The sequence below is a fragment of the Melospiza melodia genome, chromosome Z (genome assembly GCF_035770615.1).
Source record: "Melospiza melodia melodia isolate bMelMel2 chromosome Z, bMelMel2.pri, whole genome shotgun sequence".
Taxonomy (NCBI): Eukaryota; Metazoa; Chordata; class Aves; order Passeriformes; family Passerellidae; genus Melospiza; species Melospiza melodia.
In genome coordinates this window covers 30,053,235-30,079,362 of record NC_086226.1, presented here as the reverse complement: position 1 = coordinate 30,079,362, position 26,128 = coordinate 30,053,235, and the positions used below count along the sequence as shown (strand labels likewise).

The 26,128-nt window shown below is 37.8% G+C and overlaps 1 protein-coding gene across 1 annotated transcript in view; it reads left to right on the top strand.

Annotated features, from left to right (window-relative positions):
* HCN1 (hyperpolarization activated cyclic nucleotide gated potassium channel 1) overlaps positions 1-24,268 on the top strand; it is a 194,691-nt gene extending 170,423 nt beyond the window's left edge. The window contains exons 6-8 of the mRNA XM_063180279.1: positions 1,060-1,300; positions 18,288-18,452; positions 20,140-24,268. Coding sequence (XP_063036349.1) covers positions 1,060-1,300; positions 18,288-18,452; positions 20,140-20,972 — 1,239 coding nt within the window. The 3' untranslated portion in view covers positions 20,973-24,268. The remainder of the gene's footprint in view (positions 1-1,059; positions 1,301-18,287; positions 18,453-20,139) is intronic.
* Positions 24,269-26,128: the final 1,860 nt, after the last annotated feature.

Below are 26,128 nucleotides of genomic sequence, written 5' to 3'. Positions count from 1 at the left end.
GTATTTAAGAAATGCTAGGGGTACTCTGCAGACAATGAAGGCATATTTAGTTTTGCAAGCAGTTAAGTGACTGCTGGCTGTATTTTTCTTTTATTTGCTCTGTCTGCATTTATATACAGATGATTATATTTGCTCTTCCTGTCGTGTTGGGTTTGCTACCTCAGTAGATGTTGCCTGCCTGAGCCATTCTCAGTGTGCAAATATTGATTAGTCTCAGATTTTCAATACAGTGTTAAATCTGTAATGGCAACTGACCATGTTCATTTCCCAAGACAATGTAAGGTCTGCAAGAATGAGCTTGAAAATATTTCATAAATTATTCCTATGGTTTTGTTTTCTTTTTATTTATTTAAAGCAAGTATGACATTATCAGCTTTTTTTGGTACTAATCTTTTCATGCAGATGAGCTTACAGTGTGCTCTGTAAATATAAATGCAGTTTCTTCTTGGTAGGAGAAATCCTTAAGGCCCTAGGAGAATAGTAGTGCTTTCTGCATTTAGGGGCCTACTTTATACACATCTTTTTAACAGGCAGAAATGTATGTTTCTGTGTTTACAAAATTAATTAGAAAAGGTGCAGGAAATTTTCCTGTTGATTTCAACTATCTAATGTACTATACATTTATATTACCACTAGATATGTTCAAAACAGAAAGATGGTGTAATTTTTGGAAACATAGGGCTTGCATAATTTCATCACTTAATATAGTTATTGCAACAGCCAATCTGGTTGTCAAGCAGTGTCATTCCTATGTAATTTTTACCTTTCTCTCACATTGTCCTCTTAAACTCCAATGGGAATAATAAATAACATGTGAAAAGTCACCAAAGGAAGACAACTTTTAACCTTAGAAATACAAGTCAGACTGCACTTTTGTTTCAATCACTTCTCTAGAAACACATGAAAATGTGTTATAAAGTGACCACAGAGACCCAGAAAAGTCTAATATGAGCATAAACAAATTCTTTATTAAGAAAGCAGAATGTCTTTTTTTCAAAGCCCATCATATTGAACATATTTACTGACCATTATTATCATAATGTTTCCTTCCCATTTTAGGAGATTGTCAACTTCAACTGTCGGAAGCTGGTGGCTACAATGCCTCTTTTTGCTAATGCAGACCCAAATTTTGTGACTGCCATGCTAAGCAAACTGAGATTTGAAGTGTTCCAGCCTGGAGATTATATTATCCGAGAAGGGGCCGTGGGTAAGAAGATGTATTTCATTCAACATGGTGTTGCTGGTGTCATCACCAAATCCAACAAGGAGCTCAAGCTGACAGATGGCTCTTACTTTGGAGGTGAGTAGAAAAAATGAATGATAACACTGGAGTGAATACACTAAACCAAAACACATACAGATAAACAAAACACATACAGATAACAGATTAAAAGAGACTTTTGAATAAGTTAACTAAGAGTCAGTTGCCTAGACTATTCAAACCGCAGTGAAGTGTGCAAAATATTTCTGAACAAAACATTCAGAGTCTGCTTACTGTTGTGAGGACAGCTGTTACAAATGCAAAATGACCTTCCAGAATTTTGAAGTTATTTTGAATTAAAATCGCTGTTATTTAACAGAATATATTTAAATAAAAATATAATAATTTGCATAGTTATTTTATAGCTTTTCAAAGGTAAAACTGACAGGATTAATCTTTAAAAAATAATAAAATGTTTGAATCATAAATCTGATGGTAAAAATCATAGTAAGAATTGAAAAATTAACAATGAATAGAAGAGCATTCTTTACATGGGATATTTTGTGATTCATTCATATTTTAATATGTTATTTGTGCTTTTTCAATGAATTTTAGCACACATCAGTGTTTATCCTGACAATATATACTAAGAGAAACTGGACTTCCTATTTGACTAGGTAGCTCTCTTACAGATGTATATTATTAAATAATATAAAAAAATTAAATCATGCATTACTTTTAATCCTAATTAAACTAGTCTGGTACTCCCAATGAAAAATAGTTATTTGCTTAGATGAAGGCATCTGAATATGTATATCTTGATGAAAGCAATCGCTTTTCTTACATATAATAATTGACAATACAAAATAGTTGTTCCCTGTGACTGTAAATTATCTTTATGCAATGGAATAGGTGTCTGCTTTCACAAGCAGGCTGGTTTTCAGAAGCTGCTTGAATATTTGTGTGTGTACCACTGCTGCTCATGAAAATTGCAGTTAGCTGGTCAGTGTATTAATTTGCTGCTGAATTCCATTAACGATGCCATAACTGCCCTTTCAGAAAATGCTCAATTGACAGCCTAATCAGTGCCATTTAGTTGGTAAAGAGAAGGGGGAAGCTAAGAAAAGTGAATTGGGCTCAGCATTTCAATTGGGCTATAGAGTTACTTAACTAATCCCATTTTAGAATAATACGCTAAAGCAACTCCTACTGATCTGGCCAGAAGACCTTGTCACTTCGAAGTAGCCTCTGCAAGGTGATTTGTATCACCAGTATTTGTAGAAGCACTTTGGTAAAGAGGTCTTGTGCTTATCCCACAGGATTAAACTGTAGATGCTGAAGACAGGAGATTAAGTAGAAAGAAAAGGTAAATGCTGAGGATGAAGAAACAGAGCAACCTTGGTCTTGGTCTCCTCTATGCTTAGCAGTGCCCTAGTTTATGAAAATGTCTTTGCAAGAGCCTGCGTACTGAATCTGGCCATAATACTCCTCTGAACCAGCAGAGGATCAGAAGAGATTGCACATAAAAGTATTTTACATAACTGTCAGCCTGTTGTTGAAGTGCAAACAACTATTTAGCTCATCCTATTCAACTGCTACCCTTCTTAACAGGAATGCAGACAAAAAAGTAAGCTACTTGAAATATCCAGACACTACAGGAACTAACTATACTGCATACCAAAGCACTTCTGCTCATCCAAACTGCAGCTGGGATGAGACAGGTGTTGCAAAAATGGGTGGTAATGCATCCAAAGCCTGCTGGGGCAAACAGAAGGTAATAGCTGCTGCTGTGGCATGGAGGGGTGAGGAGAGGTGAGAAAAGACAAGTGCACAGGGAGACAGGAAATGCCCCAAGATCCAGAGGGATGTAGCTCAGACCTGTTGTAGAAAAACACCATATATTGCGAATTTCCAGAAGTGTATCTCCAGCTGGGGAGAAGAAAGACCTATCTGGATCAGAGGAGCTGTGGATGCCCTATCCACAGATACGTTCAAGGTCAGTCTGGATTGGGCCCTGAGCAACCTGATCTAGTGAATGTCATCAATAGCAAAGGCATTGTAACTAGATGATCCTTAAGGTCCCTTATAACTCAAACCATTCTATGATTTTATAATTCTATGACTGCAGCTGAAAAGATAGAAAACAAGCTGCAAATCAGATATATGTGAATTGAAAAGGTTGGGATTCTCAAAGGAGAAAATATAAAATAGTTCTAAAATTGTCATCTCTCTGGAGAATACCCACTTTCCCTGAAGTGTGTATCAGAATCTGAGTAAAGCTTCCTGACCAAAGCAGACACAAGGAATTTTGCATAGTGATAAAATAATAAACTGGAAGTCAAGGCTGCATTAAAATCCTAAAACCAATAATCTCTTTTTTTGCTTAAAGGACACATGATAAATCCGAAGCTCACGCTATGTTTAAAATGCTACTTGTAACAACTGATCTGTATAGCTCCCAGGTCTGACACAATACATCAGTATCAACACCTGAGCTCCCAAAAGCAAGCAAAGGGCATACAGGTGACAGGGTGCTATACTTAAACAGATAATTTTTTAAAATATCTTATGTTTTGAAACTTCCTTGTCCCAGCTCAGAGATGCTAACTTCTGTCTGTCGGGTATGTCCCCGAGCTGAGTTACCTGGGGACCTTGGCTCTGGAGAGATTTGCAGGCTCACTTCCAGAACAGTGGAGGTTTTCACCAGCATCCTGCCTTGGATTTGGAAAACCGAACTCTTATTATGTAAAATATTTCTGTGCTATTAACATTATATCAGGAAAACAATTTAGGTAAAAAAACTTACCAATAAAAAAAAACAACAACGCTTAAGTTGTGGGAGAACTGGAGATTAGTGTGAAAGCCAAGATTTAAGAGGAACCAAGGCAGAATCATGAGTATTTGGGAGTGACTTGAATGGAGACTGTTGGGAGAATGAAAGTTGAAATGAATGAAATTAATGAAACCAAAAGTTGCAGTAAAAAAAAGAGGAAACATCTTGAGGTTTGAGGACTGATGTTGAACATTTAAATTCTCTTGCCTGATCTTTGTTTTTAATTAAAAACAGGCTTAGATCTGGTTTAATAGGAAACCAATTAAACCTTACAGTTGGTTGGTAATTCTTCTCAAAAAGAATATGCCTGGATAACCACCAGTGGAATAGATTAATCAGACGACACCTCTGCTGTACACTTTCTGTTCATTTTTGAGAGACTGTCCTGGTTTAGGGCAAATTTGGGAGAAAACCTCCAAAAGGCCCCCCCTGCAGAAAGCCAAGCCACATGGCCCCTTCCCCCAGCCAGATCAGGAAAAAATTTCCTCAGCGAGAAGTGGGAAAAAATCTTTTTATTTAAACAGGCAGAGCACTCCCCAGCACACAAAATGAACAATACCAGATGACAAAACTCATTTGCTCTCTGAAGTGATGACAAATTCAGAAAGCCTCTCCTGTGGGTGATCTCTCTGTTTTCAATCCCTCCGGTGCTGGCAAAGGCTGCTGCCCACAGCAGGCCCCAGTGGCCACAAAGTGCAAGCTCTCGGTGTTTCCCTGGGTCCCCGTCTGGAGCAGGTTAGAACAGTTCTAAGAAAAGGGAAAGAGAAAACCAGTCCAGGGAACTTCTCTGCCTCAGCCAGCTGAACTAACCAAAGAGCAAAGGAGGGTCCTGTTCTGCCCTGCCTATGCCCAGACACTACAGTGGATTTCTGTGTTCTGCCGTATGTGGAGTGAGTGAAGTCTCTGATAACAAACTCCGTGCTTCTTCTCCCTGCCTTTCCTCTCAGAACCAGTCTTGAAGGCACAGAATACGATATCCAGCATTAACATCACCCTAGGACAGGGACATGCAAAGTGGTGACAAACAGAAAGATCTGGGCTTGGCTACTGTCTGCCTCCTTCCTCATCTGCACTCACTGGTTTCTCCTTTGGGGAGGGAAGGAGTAAATACAATTCTGTAACCACAAAGATCTTGTGGTTTACTCCCTGGTATTTCTGTGGGAAGAGCTTTTTGTCCATTGACCTTCATGTTTGTCCATAAAAGTAATCTTCTTGAACTTTGTGTGCAGGAGCAATTTTTAGCTCAGCATTTCATTTCTTCCCAATAAGTGGGTTTTTTTCAGACTGCTAGTTGAAGGACATTATCATCCTACTTATCTCCTCCAAGTGCTAGCAGGAATTTGAAAGCAGTTTCTGGTACTATCCTTTTCAATAGGCCATATTCCCCCTACCATATTCATCGTATGCTCATGTGAATTTTTATAAAAGGGACAGGAATTAGACAAGGAAGAAGACATGAAACTACTTTTCACTATACTGTGCAGTTATATAGTTATTTCTACTTCAGTGAAATTATGTAAGCCACAGTTAACGGTGAAGAATCATGGGATTATAAAACTCTATGATGGCTTTTATTGGATTTATTTTTAATTTAACTATATCTTGTTTTTTCCAAAACATCAGTGGATTTTTCATGTCCTTAATTTTTTGTTCTCTGTTTGGTAACAGTTCCCCATTATTAGAAGTTTTGTTCCTAGTTCCCCATTATTAGAAATGGGATTGCCACTATCGTAGCATAGATAGCAGTAGATGCTTCTTTTCCTTGTACAAGTACAAGAGAAACTTCTCACACTGACACTGACGGAGTTTTCATATGGCAGGAGATAAAGTTGCTCTCAATCAAAATTACCATAGAAACATAAAATGGCCTGGGTTGAAGGGAATGTTTAACATCATCTACTTCTGCTCCCCCCACCATGATCAGGGATTCCTTTCACTAGACTGAGTTGCTAAAAGCCCCATCTGGGTGTTCATCCTTCAACACGTCCAGGGACGGGGCATTTGCACCCTCTCTGGGCAAATTGTGCCAGTGCCTGACCACTCTCACAGAATAGATGAAGACTCTGAAACAGAACAGATGTAAGACTCTAAGAAAAAATTCGTTTTTTCTTAGAGTCTTACATCTATTCTGTTTCAGTTCGAAGCCATTTCCCCTTGTCCTTTCACCACATGCTCTTGTAGAAAGTCTCTCTCTGTCTTTCTTGGAGACTCCCTTCAGGTACCAGAGAATCTCAATTAGGTCACCTCTAAGCCTTCTCTTTTCCAGGCTGAAAAACACAATTCTGTCAGCTTTGCCTTATAGGAGAGGTGCTCCAGCCTTCTTATCATCTTGGCCTCCTCTGGATTTGTTCCAATAGGTCCAAGTCCTTCCTATCTTGGAGACCCCAGCTCTGTGTGCAGTGCTCCAGGTGGGTCTCAGCAGAGCAGAGCAGAGCAGAGCAGAGGGGCAGAATCCCCTCCCTGCCCTGCTGCCCACGGGGCTCTGGGTGCAGCCCAGGACACGTGTGGCTCTCTGGGCTGGCAGTGCCATGGCTGGGCCATGTGCAGCCTCTCACCCACAGCACCCCCAAGCCCTTCTGGGCAGGGCTGCTCTGCCTGTGCTGGTACCAGGGGTTGTCCCAGCCCAGGTGCAGCACCAGCACTTGGCCTTGCTAAACCTCATCATATTCTCATGAGTTACTTCTTGAGCTTGTCCAGGTCCCTCTGGACAAGGCATCCGATCCTTCAGAAGTGTCAGCTGCACTGCTTAGTTTGGATTCATCGCAAATTTGCTGGGAGTGCTCTCAACTCCTTAATTTATTTCATTAGTGAAGACGCTACACAAGACTGGTCCCAGTATGGATCCATGAGGGACACCACTTGTCACTGATGTCCATCAGGACTCTCAGCATTGACAAATGCCCTCTAGATGTGACCATACAAAAAATTCTTTATCCAAGGAATTATGATCTAGCTGCCTGTAAGGTTAGTGACATGTGACTGAAGGTCAGGAGAGAATGAATGGATGGTACAAACTATGTTAACACATAGGACAAAACTGTAGGGAAGAGCGTGGGGAGTGATATAGATGTCAACAGAGAGAGAACTCTGTGGGTAGGAGTCAGGTTGCAAATAAATGGGAGACAGAGCAGCTGACAGTGCAGGGGAACATCATGGGCATGAGACTGATGGGAAAGGGAGGAAACCGCAAGTGGCAAGCACAGTTTTGAACAACCTCCAGAAGCTGGAAAAGAGTGGGAAGGTGCTTACACCTATTCCTTTTGGGTAGCAAGTTGGAAAACCTGACTGCACATGTGTTTGCAGTTAAGCTGAACTGGAAACTTGAGATTGACACACTTGACCTCAGCTTCCTCGAATGAAGAATAAAAAGGTGAAAAATGTAAGCAATTGTATTTTGAGGATGTTGTGATTATGAAGTGCTTTAATTTTCTTGTCATTTTGTCCCTGGTCCTGAGTATCTACAGTTTACAAAAAGCAGTGGATAATGACAGTTCCCCCATTTTTGCTTTCTCTGTCTCAGTGCATATTTGTCTTTCTCTTTAATATCTTGGTAGTTCAAACTCATTTATGATATAATCCTAGTAATAAATGGTAGGAAGGAAATTGCCAGGTTCCAATCCTGTTGAACCTTTTTCTCTCAGTAGCAGGTGATTGGATTAGAAATTGCTCTTCTTGTGACAGGAGCAATTACTGAACAGAATGTGTTTTAATTCTTGACTATACATACAAAATCGTCAAAATGCAAAGATTTTGACATCTTTTGAGATGAAGCATAAGTATATGAGTCTTTTGCCTATAGAAGAAATTAATTCATCAGTTACAGGGGCTTTACAGAGCAGAATTATTAACATATCTAATGAGCCTAATACTAATCTAATTTACCTATACCAATACATATTGATAGAAATTGATGTACTACCACTGCTGTGCGAATATTCTGATTTTTGCTGTGGTGAATTGTTTCAGAAACACTCCATAATAATATTATGTAAGTTGGTAATTCAAAATCTCTGATAATTAATCTGACATTAATTATCAAACATGCAGTAGTGTAATAAACTAAAGAGATGTTTGCTTTAATACAATAAAGCCTTTCCAATTATCTCCTTCCTCTTACTCAAGATGTGTGGGTCTTAAGGGTACTTCAGTCATGACAGTAAGATCAAGCCCTGCAAATTCTCTTTCCCTTTTGGAAAGGCCTTCTGCTCCCTGATACCTTGTGACCCTCCCCTCCTCTGCACATCCCTCACTGCAGACTCAGTCAGATGCTGTTCCCATGCACTCACCTACAGAGAGCAGGCTCCTGCCTCGAGAGCCAAGTGGAAAAGCAGCTTTCAACCATTGATAACTTGCCTGAGATTGTTACCCCTGCAAACATAAAAAGTTTTAGCTCTCCCAAAGCTAGTGCAGAGGACTTTGATGAGCAGGAGTGGTTTCATGAGGTTCTGTGCCCTGTCAGCTGCCAGCCCTGTCAGAATCAGAACCGGAGGAGTGACTCAGGACAGGTAGTCCTGGTTTATATAAGCACTTGCCTCCATGAGCTGGTGTGTTAGAGTGGGGCTGACATGCCTACAGAGAGGAGAAGAAAGGAATAAATCCCCCACTGCCCAACCAATAAGCCCAGCACAGCTTACTCAAAGGAGGATTTCTGGGAACACATTCTGCACTCTGCTGTTACTTCATTTGCTTACTCACTGATGGACGGAGGCCTGATTCACTGTGGTCTCATCCTGCTCTTTTCTGTAGTCACTGGCAAAATTCCTCTCAACCACAAAGGACACAAGATAAGACTGATCTCCCTGCTATCTTTTCCTTTCTCCATCTGTTTTCCCACCTGTGTTTACACAGGTTTTCCTTCATGCAGCAGCCCAGACATGTTCCTGGAAATTTAACCCCTTTTTTGCTGTTTTTAACAGATACTATGTTAGAGCTGAAGAAATGTTGACATTGCTAGGGAAATCCAAACTTAGTGTTTATGAAGTGCAGATATATTTTTATTAATTAGGTCTGAGGGCCCCATGGAGGTTTTGTTAGCTGAAGGAGTTTCATAATTCCAGTAGATAAATCTTCAGTAACTCACACTGCCCAATTTTTTCATGTATCCATTGCAGATCCAGCTCTCCATTGTTTTTTCCCCCTGGTATTATGCCACTTGGAATCAGTAGATAAATCAGTTTTCAGACTAACTAAAACTCATACCTCTAAATTATTTTTTTTCCTATCAACTTCCAGGTGTGTTGAACACAAAGAAATGAATGTGATTTTAAAAAAATAATTATGAGCTGTATATATGAGAATTACTGTGTGTGAATATGAAATTGTATTGGCACATCTCTTGCGTTGTAAAAGGAGACAAATACATGTTTTATTTTACTTACTCAAAGGCAGATATCACTATCTGTGCTTCATGTCATCATTCATCTAGCAAATCTATCTAGAAACCAGATTCTCATTGCCATCTTCCCAGACAATGTCCCAGAGACATATTATAGCATCTTTTCTTTTTTGGTTTATTTTTTGTAACATGTAGTTCATGGAATACTTTCAATTTTAAATGTTTTATTTTGCTTCAATTATTTAATGCAGTTTTAACATTTACCCTTCTGCACTTAAAATTCTAATAAACTCTATTTTGCATTTACTTCGGCTTGTAGAAGGCCAATTAGACAGAACTTCTTTGACCTACCTATTATTTATGGAACTTTTCCCCCTCTCGGAACAGTAACTGTCAGTATATTTTAGACCAGTGCAGTGGAAAATAATACCATGGGAAATGTTGAGTCACTTTAGATTATATTTTCCCACTTACTTTTTTCTGGTTACACTCTAGGTGCTTCCTTTTGATAGAATACTTTAAAAGTTTTGCAGTATAATACTGATTATAAATAGGAAAAAATCTGTTGAAGTGCTTTACATATGGACATTATGATATAGTATGATTTATAATTTTACATTTTGCAGAAATACTGCATATGGCAATTCGTTATTCAAGGTAGTGGTGGATTAAGTCTTTCAATATTCATACTATAATCCAGACAGTTAATTATAAGTAGCCCCACTGAGGTGTGATTATTCGTATTCTTAATAGCAGGGACATAATTAAATGCTTTAAGGGAGCAGGATCTCCACATCTCCATGCCAGCTCGTTTGTAAAACATTTTTCAGCTGAACAGTATAGTACATTTTTCTAAAAATATTGTCTGCAAGAGGGCCTAAAAATTAAATATCTTTTTGGCACAGACTAATCTGCCATTTTGAGGCTACATAATATGCAATAGTCCTCATAATATTGCATAATTTCTTGTTGACAATAAATTGTTGTGTTGTTCTTTTGGCATCATATTTTATATTGAAAATAATAGTCAGAAGGACTTCTTGCTATTCAAACTCAATAATTTTTTTAAAAGTACAAGAGAATTTTTAGGAAGATAGAATGAAAATAACTTAATCTTTTATGCTAAAAGGTAGAAGCTGATTTGGGTTTAGGAGTTTTATTAGGTAGCAAACATAAATTTAACAGTATTCATAATCATAACACAAGTAATATGTCTTGCAATCTAAAAGCATAAATAAATTAAAATTATAATTCTACTAATTCATTAACAGCATACATTTTTAATTTAAACTTTATATAACTAGACACAAGTAAAATATGACATAGCATGCCTTGGAAATCAAATGTGGTCAAAACAGATAAAGCAGAAGATTTTCCAGGCACCTTCAATTTCACACAGTAGAATTTTAACTAAATATTTGAATTTAGATTAAATATTTAATCTAAATATTTAATTCAGAACTGACAGTCTCGGATAATTTTTTAAATAATTTAATGAAAAGAAGTACAATATTTTTATAGTCAACTTTAATTTAACTTGAATAGTTTAAATTGTAACTCTTAGTGTTTGCCAAACTCAACAAAAGCATACCACTGAATACATAAGGAACTAAGTGGGTTTTTTTCAATAGGCAGTAAGCATCCGTCACAATAAAAGTAGGAGTAAATTAATTAGATAAAATCACTTTTGGCCTTTGACACAGTGAGTATGGAAACTACACATGTACTTAGGCATATTATCTTAGAATCTTAGCTTAATTATTAATTTTGTAAAGCATATAGAATTCCTAAAGTTGTGGGCTTTTAAAAGATAATAAATAGACTATCTTAATCACTCTTTTTAGAAAGAATGCTTTAATAAGTAAGAAGAAAAACATATGGATGCTCTGTCATAAATAGCATTGAAGACAAAATATGCACTTTTATTTCTATTTTATAAAATGATCCTAAGCTTCTGTTCTGACTTACAGACCTTTCTTAGAAGAATTTGGTAGAACATGGGAGAATAGTCAGGATGTAAGAAATGTTCATAAGTCTAGATGTGGCGCTCAGTGCCAGGGTCTGGCTGACAGGGTGGAGTTCAGTTGAAGGTCAGACTTGATGATCTTAGAGGTCTTTTCCAACCTCAGTGATTCTGTGTTTCTGTTACTGGCTTTTGTCTGCACTAGTAATAAAAACTTGGCCACAGCTATTTTCAGAACCTGCACATGGAAGAAAGCAAAGAGAGGTCAGGATGAAAAATAAGAAGTTCCTGCTCAGGTAACTTGCCACGTTTTATTTAGATGAGAAACTGGTTTCTCCTAGCTAAGTGGCATAAAATACACATTTGTAGCTAAGTAAAGAAAGGGTTGTTGGCAAACCCTAAAATATTTTTTTTTATTTAATAAGTATTTGTCTATAAATTCTATCAAAGTTTGGGTCAATTAAATGTAGGCACTTTTCAAATGAGTATTTTTCCCCCAAGTAATTTTTTGCTATGTCTTTTCCTATTTTTACAATAAATTAAATAAAATACTATTAATTAAACTATGAACATGTAGAGAGCTCAGGTCTCAGTCTTCAGAGACAGAAATTTCATACTACAAACAGGCAATAAAAATGTTAGCTAAACTAATGTATGAGGTTTTTGTTTGGGGAATTTCGGGGTTTTTTTGTTATTTGTTTGGTTGGATTTTTATATAGGATGACTAATAAGGGCAACAGCTATCACAAATTACAAATAGATATATTTAAAATAAGTTCAGGTAGGTAGTTTAAAAAGTGATAAAAGACTGGAGATGGGATATTACAGAAATTGCTTTTCATTTCAATCAGCCATTTTCAGCCCCTCTTCAAAACAATAACTTCTCAGTTATGTATCCAGGCTACCTCTCTCCAACTGATGAGCCCAGATATCTGAAAGCAACTCAACAGACAATTATTGCTGTCATATTTTAAACAAAGATATTATGCAGGCTGTATCTCCCAACTCAAACTCACTTTTCTGCAATTCCATATTTAGTGTAAACATGATGGCAAAAGCGGCAGTTTTTCCATAGCTTCCTTTTGGACAGTCCAGATTACAAATCTGGCTGTAAAAGGCAGGATTTATCTCCATTTTCTGTTATCCTTAAGCTCTCTTCCTTGCTGCAGAAATGTTCCTCTTGAGCAGTGACTATATTTTAGGATTTCTTAAATGCAGGACTGAATTTTTTAGAACACAGATTACTGAAATTCTTTTAATTGCATCAAACTACATTCTGAGTAATTGTAAGACATGGTGAAAGATATTTTAGTAACTATTAAAAAAAAAAACATAATATCTCTGAGTTCACCATTGTGTACACTAGCAACAATACAGTGAAATTTTGAACACATTAAAAATGTGGAAAAATTATAGAAAAATGTATTTCTGAGTTTTCCAGAGTTTAATAAAGAAAAAGAAAACAGAAGTGTAGATGATTCTGTTAAAGTAACATGTTATCATATGAAACAGCTTCTCCCTCTTTTCTCTATGGGGGATGCTTAAGTCAACGTGGAACTGGAAAATCACTCAATTTCTGAAAGAAGGGGATGCCTAGAAGCTTACTGATTTTATTTTTTTTTTAACTTGCTTGAAATTCATATAGTCCTTTCCTGAAGGGAAAAAGAACCCAGCCACACTCATACTGTGTGTTGTAAAGCTGGGAATTGAGTGCCCCATGCTGAATGTCCCTTGCTGTGACTGGCACAGCAAGAAAGTGCCCATTAGCTAGTTTCTGCTCAGTGGACAACTTCAGCTGCTTGAAAGAAGTAAAGAACTATCAATCTTTGTAGCATGCCAAGGAGATGCTGTTATGAAGAGCTGTTGGAAAATAAGGATAGCCATGGTGGTTCTGGGAAGCTTACTCTGAAGTCTTATGAGATGGGTGGAGGGAAAGAGCACTTAGACATTTGTCTGTGGTAGTTCAGTAACTCACTGCTCTGTATAAAATAAACTATATTCTAATCCACTGTCCTGTTCTTAAAAAAATATTCCTAAGTCTGTTAGACTGACTGACCCAGGCTTTTGAATTGCTTTGACTTTCCATCTTTCTTCTGCTGCTGGAAGTAGTCAGCCTGAAGATCTGACAGCACGCAGAGCAACCTATATGCCCACGACAAGAACAAGTCTGCTGTTGAGGAACTGAAGCAGTAGTCAGCTGTCCTCAGTTGAAAGGATCTCTCACTAGATCCTGTAATGTTTAATCTAACAGATTATGGGAAATCACACAGCTTTGGAAGGGGACAGAAATGTATAAAAACTGTTAGTTGGTTTTAGTTGTTTTTAATATAGGCACTATATAGCTGAAATACTGTTGAATTCATTCATTCATTACTACACAAATTTAATTTCTGCACCTAGTAAAGTGAACTTTGTCCTTGCAAGACAAAGATGCACATACGGTAGTTCATTGTAAGAATTTTCTGTTCATACAATGTGACATCCTAAGCTAAGAAATATGGTCCATGCAGACACGACTGGTTTGGTGTCCTTCAGTAAACTTGCTAACTACTGGACTCATAGCTTTCCTTTGTCAACACAATTGGTGGGCACATTTTTTCTGTAGATTTTCTGTAGTCAAATGTTAATGTGACATATGAGGTAGAGTAATTACATCTGGAATATAAATGATATGTAAAATGAACAGATGATGAATGGACAAGTATACACTCTCACAGAAACTGTACTGCTTCTCAAAGTAAAAAAAGGAATTTTCTTATCTAAAAATTTTCTCTATAAAATGGAAACCAGAAGTTATTGCTAGGATGACCAGTAGATACATACCCATCCAGCAAAGACTAAAGAAGAGATGAATATCATACATGCTACTAGTCATTAATCTCCCCCACATTCATATACACGGATGTGGGAAAGATTGATACGTAATACATTACGTATACATCCCCACATCCTTATTTTCTCAAAAAGGTGTTCAGGCATCATGTAGCAACAGAGGAGGGCTAAAAATTATCTCCTATAGTGGCATATCAGTACAGTCCATAAGAGCAATGAACCTGGTCTCAGGATCAAAACTTGATCCTTACAAAAGATCTATTAATCCTATTCTTTAAAATTCATACTGTGGGCTATGTCACTCACCTTACCTCATTCAGATTTTCCTGAAATCAGCCTTCCTTATTGCTGTCTTTCAGAGATGCAGAATTTCCCATGCAGAGTGTTCTGTCAAATTAATGCAATAGTAAAACACAACCTGTGCATTCCCTGTTTTATGAGAAACTGATACAGGCAAGCTCCTTTAGAAATTCACAGGGTTCCAAAAATTGAACCTGATCCAGCTTTTGCTGAAATCCTGCCATAGAATCATAGAACCACTTAGATTGAAAAGACCTTTGGATCGTTGAGTACCACCGTTAACCCAGCACTAACAACTCCATCATACAGCCACCTCCCACACAGGTGTGCAACTGATATGTTAGTGATCAATTTTGATTATTACAACGTTCCGAACAAGGTTAGCTTTAAACTTCTATCATTGCACATTTCAGTTAGAGACTTCACAGCAGAAAGTACACTGTATTTGAGCCCATTTCCATATTCCTTTGAGGGCTGTCTTTTTACATGGGAAAGACCTGATCCTTGCAGACCACGAATTATGATTTTCACAAGTGAATTAATTAAATTTGCATTAAACATGGACTATAAGAACAAATGAATGTTTTTAGCATCATTCTGTGTTTTCAAACAGTCATTTTTCATTAGTTCAGTGATTGACAATTGTTTCACAATGTTCTAGGTAACAGTTGTCCACAGAGATTAAATAATTAAAGTAAAATTTGCATTTAGAATTAAATTACAGGTTCATTCTAGCCTAATACATAATTTTTAACTGGAACTTAAGACATTCTTTTGTTTGGAAAGGAAAGATAGTAATATTTCACACACTGAAAGTGTCAGCATGAAGGCAATGCACCATGCCAAATGCACATAGTAATATTAGTGAGTAATATGCTGCTGACACTTTATTTTTATGCTAACAGAGCATCTTGTTTATCCAAGTTATTTAAAAACAGTCTATGCCTTTTGTGTTCCCCTATACAATCCTATGCTATTATTGTATCTCCTAGTCTTTTTAAATCAATTGAACATCAAGGAGAGTGTAATTGTTAAGGGCACCTGGTGTACCTGATGCCACAAAGGCTCATTTTAAATATGTCATGGCTGTTTTCATTTCTTTATTATTTTCATGAAAAACAAACACTTTGGTTTATTTAAATGAACACAAGTGTTTAATGGGAACGCATTTCAGTATTCTGTGTTCCTCCTCTCTGGTCCTGGTAAGAAAGATTTCACATATCATTTCTTATTATGCTTGAGGGTCTGTCCAAACAAATAGATGACAGATTAAGACATGCAATTAGCAAACACTTTAGTTTTATGAACAGACTACAAATGATGCTATTGATACATATTACAAGGCAATATAGAAAATGTATCAGTGACTATAATACAGTTCTAATCAGACAAGAAATACTACAGAAAATGCAGTATGTGGGTATTCATTCACAGTATTTTTTCTGTAAGGAAACTGTAGTTCAGACCATTCAACTGGAGTTGAGAACACAAAGCTGTCTTTGCTTTCTGAGCAGGCAGGCTCCACACCAGCACTCCCTGACCATTTTCTGGGCACTGGGACATTTGTCATATCTTTTCTGACATGTTGTTTATTATATTATCTAACTAGTAAGATTACAGATATTAAAAGCCTTCCAGACTTATAGTCTTCAACCAGAAGTTGTGGGCTGACTGAGTCTGCACATCAGAGTGTTCATTGATTTTTTTCCCTTCACCTTGACAAAAAATAATAGAAGATGAAAGAAGCAGAAGAGAAAAAGAAATTATTTGTTCAGTAATATCCATGAATTCTATGGTCCCATTGTCCTGTCATGAAGCCTAACATTGTCTCTTATGGTTTCTTCCCATTCTTCTTGTTTAAGTAATCTAAATACAGTAGTCAAGACTATTAATGATGAAAACTGTACTTTCTCTAATTTTTTCTGCACTCTTCAGGATGATAGGGATTTAGGAGATGTTGGGTTTTTGGGGAGCATTTGATACTTTTTATACTCAAGTATTTGTTGAGAGTAGCAGAAGACACCTATTTATGTATCTTTATTGTTCGCAGCAATTTTAATTGAAGAGAGCTGAAAATCACTAGGTGATCATTAGTCACACAGACTTTCCAGATAATTTTCTCTAAATTCAACCATGCATTGTAACACTTTATCATTTGTGAGATCTAAAGAATATCTTAGGAAATAGAACAGGTATTGTCTGCATTTGACTGCTCCCTTTGGGCAAAATGTCCTTCTCTAAACTAAATAAAATGCAGTGGGTTCAATCTAAGGAGAAAAGGTCAGGCTAAGCTAGAAGTGAGAAAAGGAAAGGACTGACTTCTGTTATACCTGGCTGGTTCTTTACAGTAAACTGTCATTATTTCATGGGCATCAAGTTTTGTGAGGGACTTTAGGTCAAGGGTCTTACCAGCATTCTCTATAAATTCTGTATTTTACTCTCCCAATAGTCTCTGTAAATTCTCCCCAAAGCTGTTGGGGTTTAAGTACATTCTGTACTAGTACTGGTCCAATGTTAATTTACTTTGATTTATCCACTGTAATTTAAGCATCTTATCCCCTCAGCCTTCAGGGTTGGATAGCATGTGGAAATTCCTCAAGAAGTATGTGACAAAAAAATCAAGGTTCTTCATATTCTAGATTAATAAAAATTACGTTTCTGCAAGACATACAGCAAAAAGACCCCAAACCAAGAACTAGCTTGGTACTTTATAGAACTGAAGTCCCCAGAATTATTTATTAGTTCTCCATTTGAAAATGATAGTTTGATTGAAATTGAGCATGTAATGGACAAAAAAGCAAGGTAGGAGACAGTTTTCTACTTTTCTATTTAAATATGAAGTATGAACTGTCAGCCCTTGACTGCTGGAACTGAGTAGGGAAACGGTCTCTCACTGTGCTTGAGCTCAAGAATTCTCAGTATTTCTAAGTGTGTTCTTAGTCTTAAGTTTGAAAATAGGATGAACTCAAACACTACTTTTTGCAAATGAGTTTTTAATTTTCTGTATTTTAGTAAATAAATATTTTACCCCATGTGTTTTGCTCATACAAGCCTCAGACACCGACATTGGCCTCTATGCAGTCACCCTGATACTGTGGGTTGAAGAATTAGAAGTCAGAAGTTTGGGGCTGTTCTTAGCTTCAGTTTCCAGTATTCCAGAACAATGAATTCCTGTTGGGGGCACTTGCAGAGAAAGGCTACTAGACTAATCATATGAATTCCACTTTTTAATCTGATGAGACAAAAGTTGCAAGTTTTCTCTCCCCAAAATACCTAGGACATAAACATCAAGGAAACAGAAGGCATGTTCATGCTTCAAGTTATTTTTTTTCTCAGAACAATTCTTATATTCAAATATCATTACATCCTAATATCATGTATTGCATTAGTTCAGTAAATCTGGTGAATGATTAAAGGGATTGGTCATCTATAGCAGCTGTATATTTAAAAAAAAACAACAGAATCACTTGGGTTAGTTCAGCACTTGGGTTAGTGAAAGTCATCAAGCTGTGTTTGACAGCTGATGTATCATTTCTTAGAACTTGAAGCACTATTTTAAAAAGGCTTCATAAAATCAGAGTTAATACCAAGAAAACATATAGGCAAGGCTCTTAAAGGACATGAATTACTTTTTCAGAGTTGCAAAAATAGAATCAAATACCTTCAGAAATGTCCCTGCAACCTTACGTAAGCAGAAATAGAAAAATTGCTGCTGAGTACTAAATTATAACTTGTTAGCACAGAGTCAATTTCTACCTTTAAAGTTTCACATGGTTCAGTAACTTCTTTGTTTTCAGTGTGTGCTGAATTTTTCTCTCCCCAGAGATCTGCTTATTAACCAAGGGCCGTCGAACTGCCAGCGTACGAGCAGACACGTACTGTCGCCTGTACTCCCTCTCCGTGGACAACTTCAACGAGGTCCTGGAAGAGTACCCCATGATGAGAAGGGCCTTTGAAACCGTGGCAATTGACAGACTTGACAGGATAGGTATTTATTTCGATTTTTTGCACATGATTAATTCTTAAAATCCTTCTTAAAATCCATTTTCTTTCCCTTGAGCTGCATGATAAAATAGCCCTCTTTAAAAGTTTTTTTCTGTCATGCTGCAATAAATGTTTTCTTGATCTATAAATAACATGTGTGCAGACAAGAATTTTGCAGTCTCACTTTTAAATAATAAAACCCTCTGAGTTTTAGAAAGGTCTTGTACTCCTCTGAGGATTATTTTTCATACTTTAATTATCATTAGTATTATTTATTAATCTGGTAGATTTCTTTTGCTGCCTTCAGCACTTGATAGGATTTATGCTGTGTCACGAGCAGTAGATGACATTTTCCTAAATAAATTGCTTACGGATGACATCTATAATGCTGGGAAGAGCTGAAGCCTCTCAGCACTCACAAACCCATTGTTTGTTGAAGTGAATTAATCCTCTGCAGCAGGGCTCTCATTTTCCTCACAACATGGGCACTGCTAGCCTTGATGGCTGCACACAGGCACTGCTCAGATCTGCCTGCAATCAGAAAAGCTGTCCAATAATATGCAAGTAAAAGGCAAAAGGGTATGCAAGTGAAAGGCAGAAGGGTATGCCAGATTATCATATCAGGAGGTGTAAACTTGCTGTTCCAGTATTTGGGACCCCAAACAGGACATACTAGGCAAAGCATAAAGTCTTCAGTGAAGAGAATTGCATTCTGATCATCATTACTGGCACTCATTTTAAAATACAGCTGTAAAAAAAAAAGTCACTTGTCCTGTTTGGTGGTGTTTCTGCAACTTCACAAGAAAATTTCAGTCTGAGGACTTCTCCAGATCAACTCAATGCATTAAACTTCTACAATGTGTCTTGCAAGACAATTTGTCTTGCAGTCCAGCTCTAAGTAATATGTTCTTGAAAAATATTAGCACTAAAGCTCCAGTCTGTTCTTGGAGTAGCAATCCCATTTGAAGTGCAGTGTTTTATCGAAAAAAAAAAAAAAAAAAAAAAAAGAGCAGTTGAGTGCCATTGTGTTCCCAAGCATCTGATGACTCAGACAGAATAGCGTCTACATCTTACAGACACTGTGAGCCATCATGCAGACATCAGGTCACAGTGTACAGAAGTCTTCACTGTGCAAGCAGGTGTCATATTATCCACGAGTTCATATTAGTTCACAAACACTTAAAAACACTGGTTATTACCGATATCTAGTAACTAGTTACCAGAAATGTGCTAGATGGCAGATGTGCTCTTAACATATGTAACTGTTTAGTGGAAATTCAGTTTTGCAACGAGAAAGATGATGTAGGTGCAGAGCACGATGACTTTTTCTGACAGATGTTCAGGAAATGACGGTTCTTACATGTAATTGCAGTAATAGCAGTGAGCTGCAGGCGAGGGGGCAGAGCAAGGCCCGCTGCCGGAGCGCGGCGGGGCTGCGAAGGGCCGCGGCGCGGACAGGGCCGGGGCGGGCTGCATGCGGAGCACAGCCGCGGGAAGCTGCGGCAGTGCCGGCGGGGCACAGCCCCCTCCTGCCCTGGGCCGGCCGGCCGAGCCATGCCCGCTCAGCCACCCGCTGCCTGCTGAGGCTTTTACAACACACAGTCCTCCGCGATGGGTGCTGGAACACAAAGCCAGAGCGGGGCCCTGCCTCCGCACCTCGGGCTCACTAACTCTTCTGCCTCTCTGTGAAGGGAAGAAGAACTCGATCCTGCTGCAGAAGTTCCAGAAAGACCTCAACACCGGCGTCTTCAACAACCAGGAGAATGAGATCTTGAAGCAGATCGTGAAGCACGACAGGGAGATGGTGCAGACCATCGCCCCGGTGAGCCTGCAGCAGATGCCAGCCCTCAACTCCAGCACCTCGGCCTCGTCGTCGCGCGGCAGGACGCAGTCCCCTCCCGTGTACACCAGCAGCAGCCTCTCGCACACCAACCTGCACTCGCCCTCGCCCAGCACGCAGCCGCCACAGCAGGCTGTCATCCTGTCGCCCTGCTCCTACACCACGGCCGTCTGCAGCCCGCCGGTACAGAGCCCGCTGGCCGGCCGAACTTTCCAGTACGCCTCGCCGACCGCCTCGCAGCTCTCCCTCATGCAGCAGCAGCAGCAGCAGCAACAGCAGCAGCAGCCGCAGGCGGCGCAGCAGCCGCCGGGAGCCGCGCAGAAGAACGAGGTGCACAAGAGCACCCAGGCCCTCCACAACACCAACCTGACGCGGGAGGTGCGGCCGCTGTCCGCCTCGCAGCCCTCCTTGCCCCACGAGATCTCCACCCTGATCGCCAGGCCTCACCCCACCGTGGGGGAGTCCCTCGCCTCCCTCCCGCAGCCCGCGCCGGGCCCCGGCGTGCCCCCGGCCGGCCGGGCCACCGTGCCGCAGCGGGTCTCGCTGTTCCGGCAGATGTCCTCGGGAGCCATCCCCCCGAACCGCGGGGCCGCGCCGCCCGCCGCCCCGCTGCAAAGGGATTCTTCCACAGTCTTAAGCACAGAGCCCGAGGGAGACAAACCGCGGTTCGCCTCAAACTTATGATCCCTGGTGACTGTGAGCAATAGACTTGCAACAAACCGAGCACCATCCCCCGAACTGTTTTAGCCTGTTTCCTAATGTGCCCCAGCAGTCTACTATCAGAAAAATAATTTAGACAGCTTTGCCCTATGTAACGAATGTAAAAGTTTTATATATATATATATCTAAATATATATATATAAAGGCAATTAAAAAAACTTGTTTGAGTTCACGTCTTCCTTTTTGCAACCATTGCAGAAGATTAAAATTAGCGCTAATATTACTTATTTTTAATGTGTTGACTTTAAAATCAGCCTAACAGATTTCTCTGTTTATGAGATTGGCTGTTTTCATGGGGAAATTGTCAACACAACAACAAACTTCAAACAAGTATATTTAAAAAAAGAAAAAAAAAAGGAAAGAAAACCATCAATTTAACTAACACATAGCACTGACTGAGTGATATTCTGAAACCTTTGTTACTTCATTTATTGTGTATACGTTGTTAATTTCTTGTGAAGAATTCAGTTGTTATTTCACATTGCATTTCATATGTTAGCACCATCCATTGGAATTTAGATTGGAAGAGAATTATATTGCAAACACCCGCAGTGTAAAGGGAGGCACTAGCACTCCTCTGGATAAGTTGTAACCTCATGGCATGACAACCCGTCTGTTGTCTAAGGGAATTGGGTGGACTTTGATCTTCACACTGCTAAAGACTTTTCAAAGACTAAATATATTTCCATTGTAAATAACTTTTTAGACCCAAGCAAAAATAGATGCTGTGTGGTGTACCATTGCAAGGTCTTTGTTTAGGAATTTAGGTTCCGCTTTTCACTTCAAAATTTACAGTTTTAAAATTTGTTAAAACTAAGTGCAACACAACTGTTAAATTGTAATGCAATGGCTTAAAACCTACAGTGTTACTTTTACATGCAATGTTTTATGCAAAATTGTACGCTTGATCCTGCAAATCGCTTGTACTTCACCAATGCCATCACTTTTCTTCTTCTTGCCCTCAATAGCATCTGAGAATATTCCATGCATGCTTTGGAAAAAAAAAGACAATAAAAATAGGTTTGGTCAGTAGGAAAAGGCTTTACGGTATCTTAGAAAATAATAACCATTCATTAATTGTGTCTACCTTAAAATTCCTATAATGCTGACTTTGAATCTCTGGTTTAAGTCTAGAAGTGAGGTTTTTCATTTAAAGGATTATTTGTAAACCACAGCTTGATTTAGACTTTCAGGTGCTTTCTGTGTCTTCACTGTAGTTTTGTAGTTGACTGTGGTGTTAATTTACAAAAATAAATATAATATAGCATCAAGTCTGTCTGGAAATGCACGATTTGCTCTGTGTATATTGTAATTAAATGGTTAGTATATCCTAAGGCATGTAGTGTCAAACATAGCCCATAGGTATGAGGTTTATTATTTTTTATGTCTTCAAAACAGAAAGGGAATGGTGACAGAAAGCAGGGTTAAAGCATACTGTTTTGTGAACATTTTGTTTTGTTTGCTCAAACCTTCACATTATCTTATCCACAAAAAAAAAGAAAAAAAAATTCGTAATCATTTGTGCCTGATTTGTCACATTAAATAGAGATTGAAACTAAATGTGTCATAATTTAACTCACTGAAAAAATCAGCATTATGGATATGATGCAAGCATATATTCTGTTCCTTAAAACCCAGCTGACTCTGTTAAGGAAATGGATGCAAAGGAGTTCTCCTCTTCCCATCAATGCTGAGTTTAACAATGCATGGAAAAAGTAAATAACATCACAAACTATGTAATGCAGTGAATCCAGATGTACTTGAGAGCCAAGTAAATTCTCTAAAGCTAACAGAGCTTGAACCCGTGCTGCCTGTTATACCTTTTACTAAAGGGGTACATCAAATAAAATTTTTTAAAATCGTCCATTTTTTTTGCTGACTCACATTCACCAGTAAAGATCGATGTAATTAACCCACTAACATGCTGCTGCCATTAATTTAAGTGACCTGGAGTGGAAATGGGGAAATGATTGTTTAAAAAAGTGTCTCAAACATTATGGATACGCTGCAAGACCATTTATTTATGAGTACAATACCCCTTATATTATTTTAATGCTAACAAATTCTGTCAGTTAATTAAGATCATATACTGATCTTGAAAACTGTTTAAGGTTTACATTTAATAGGAGAAATGGGGTTAGTAGCAAAATATTTTTATATATATTTTTATTTTATTTTAAGCACTATGAAGAAATATTAATTCACATGGTCTTTCAGTGAAACCATAAATAATTTTTAATGACTTTGTAATAGAGTGGACAATATCTAGGATTTGTATGTTAATTTAAAAAAAATGGTACAGGGTATAAAATTATATACGTATATATATATATGTATGTATGAATGTATATATACTTAGATTAAGAAACAAATGACTCACATTCCTGTAACATAAAGGTCCATTGCTAGTTTCAGAAGTGACCTATTTTCTCTGTACATAAGTAGGCCCATAAGTATGAAATCTCACATCTGTACAAGATGAAATGTATTAATGAAAAAGGTTGGATCTTACTGCTGCTGGGAAGACTATAGATCTGGTTCTTACAATAATTGTATGATCAGGGATGAGTTAGATTTTTTTTTTGTCTTTGCTCAAAGCCATAAATAAATATAAAAGATTATTAATAAATTGAAGAAAATATATAAAAAAATTAAACCATGATATTTTTTTCCTTCCATTATCTGTGTAACTGAGCCAACTTTTGCTTTACCATAAAAGAAGAACTGTTTGCTTATCTCTTTTCTTTATTCTGTGCCCAAAAGTGATATGCACTGAGTATGGGGAGGTGGAGAAAAAGCTGTCTGAGTAATTCTGTGCATTCCTGGAATAAGAAGGCTTAGAAATTCAAAGATACTATGTGATTTACACAAGCAATTCCTAAGCTGTGTTTCCTCTGCAGATTAGAGAAATTTATTTTCCCAAAAAACACTTATGTATCAGAAATATACAAAATACTCTCATGTATCAGAAATATATTGCCATTTATTAGAAATATATCATGACTACAAATATTTGAAAGTTAAGCTTGTTTTTATAGATTAAATATCCTGAGGGAGAATTGCAAATAGTTGTTAGTGTAACTTAAGGAAAATGTATTCTATCATATTTCACTTTATCTTACTGTGTGTGCCAATCCCAGATGATGTACCTCTGAACTTGTGTATAAAAGTTGAGATTTCAAGGCACCATTGACGTGGAAGTAATGTTCGTTAATCGCATTTTAGGTCAATGTAAATTAAAAAGCACAGTCCGTTCAAATCAATAGCACATTGTGTGTTTTACATTACCTTCAGTAGGGTCAATAGAATCCTAAATTGATAAACTGATTTTAAGCAAGCACGGGTAGTTGTATTCTATTTTAATGTATTTTTTGTAATTTGCACTGTAAAGTGTATGGTGAATTCATTTCACTAGTATTTCTTCTTTTTTTTTTTTTTTTTTTTTTTTTTTTTTTACTTTGCATTGCTAAGATGTAGCTCTATTCCAATGGTAGGCAATGAGGTGATTTTCAAAAATACCAGCATTGAACCAGAAGAATTTTGTTAAGCAGCAAAATCCAGTTCTCTTGTCTGCATTTGATCACTTCACTGAGTATACATTGCTATCTGGTCCAGTCTTATTATACATTTTTGTGTCCAGATCCAAGCAAAACAAAGGGTTGTTTTTAAGTGGTATTTTATATCACTATATGTGATATTGATGTGTATTTACACACTAATTTATATCTTTTTAGAATCTCTTAATGTCTAATATCTCTATCTACCTCAGCCTACTTCCTACCTTACCTTGGACTGGAACCAAAGTAAATTTTATTCTGAATAGCAAACTTTCATGCCTTGGTGCATGTCAGTAAGAGGTTAACTTAATACTTCTGTTTTCAACATTTGAGTTCTCACACTGACTTCAGTATTTCTATACAGGTGCATTCTTTTCTACTGTATAAGTGACATTGTTCAGTGAAGAAAAAAGCATTTTATTTGAAAAACAAGATGATAAACTTTTAAATTAATCTGAAATTCAGCTGCTCTGGGAATACTCAGTGACAGTAATTTCTGCTGTTCAAAAGTCCTCTGTTCACAAAAAAATTTGCTACACTATAGGAACAGAAAACATTTCTTTACAAATCATAGGTCTGAGCTACAAGCATTACTGTAACAGTCTATTAGAATTGGGTATGCAAATGTATTTCTTTAGTGGTTTGGCCTTCTATTTTTTTATTTAATCAAGGGACTGTAAGAGCATTAATATTGTCCTAGACTATTTGACTACTGTCCTAAGAGAAATACATGCTGTGAATTTTGAATTTATAGATTTTTCCCCAACAATCAGTACACAGTGCTCGCATACTTAGCCCTGTGAATCATCTTCTTGATCATTTTAACATCACAAAATCTGCAGTGTTCTGTGGGTGGTACATTGAGTATGACCACTATTAATGCTTCAACACCTTTTCCTCAGAAAGCCAAATATGTGCAGTCTGTTTCCGGTTTTGTCACTGCAGTGTAGAGGTTTTAAGTACAGATCTGGTTTTGAAGTTTAAAAAGTTCCTGCGTATCAGAGGGCAATAAATGCAGATCTCTGTTCTCATGTGGGCAGTTAGGCATTTTGGGTTCCTAGGCCAGGCTGTTCTTGAATTGGATTTTTTGTTTCTCTGCAAAGTCAACATTAATAATGGGTGTGCTGTGTTTGTTACACCAAATGTGCAGTCTTTATTTTTGAGGAGAAGCCTGCAGTCTTTTATAGCGTTTAATTATTTCTAAGTGCTGAAAGATTTACATCCTATTATATTTATTCCTCTACTTCAGCTGAGAGGCAGTGTGAGCAGTAACTGTTGCCAGGTCGTTGTCCACTGCTACAGGAAATCTAGGTAAAGCGAGAAGATGGACAGCAGTATTAAATATTAAATTCTTACAAAAACCAGAAATATTCCCAAATATGAACCAGACTGATCAATTCGCATCTGAACCTTCTGTGGTATGCTAGATCATATTGCAGATGCAGACTTTGCTTTTTTTAAAACCTGCTAGTCAATGCCCATTTTGTCTGTAATGTGTCTTCATCCTCTGCAACGTCGTCTTGGCAACAGAGATATGTACCAATATTTGTAGACAGTGCATCT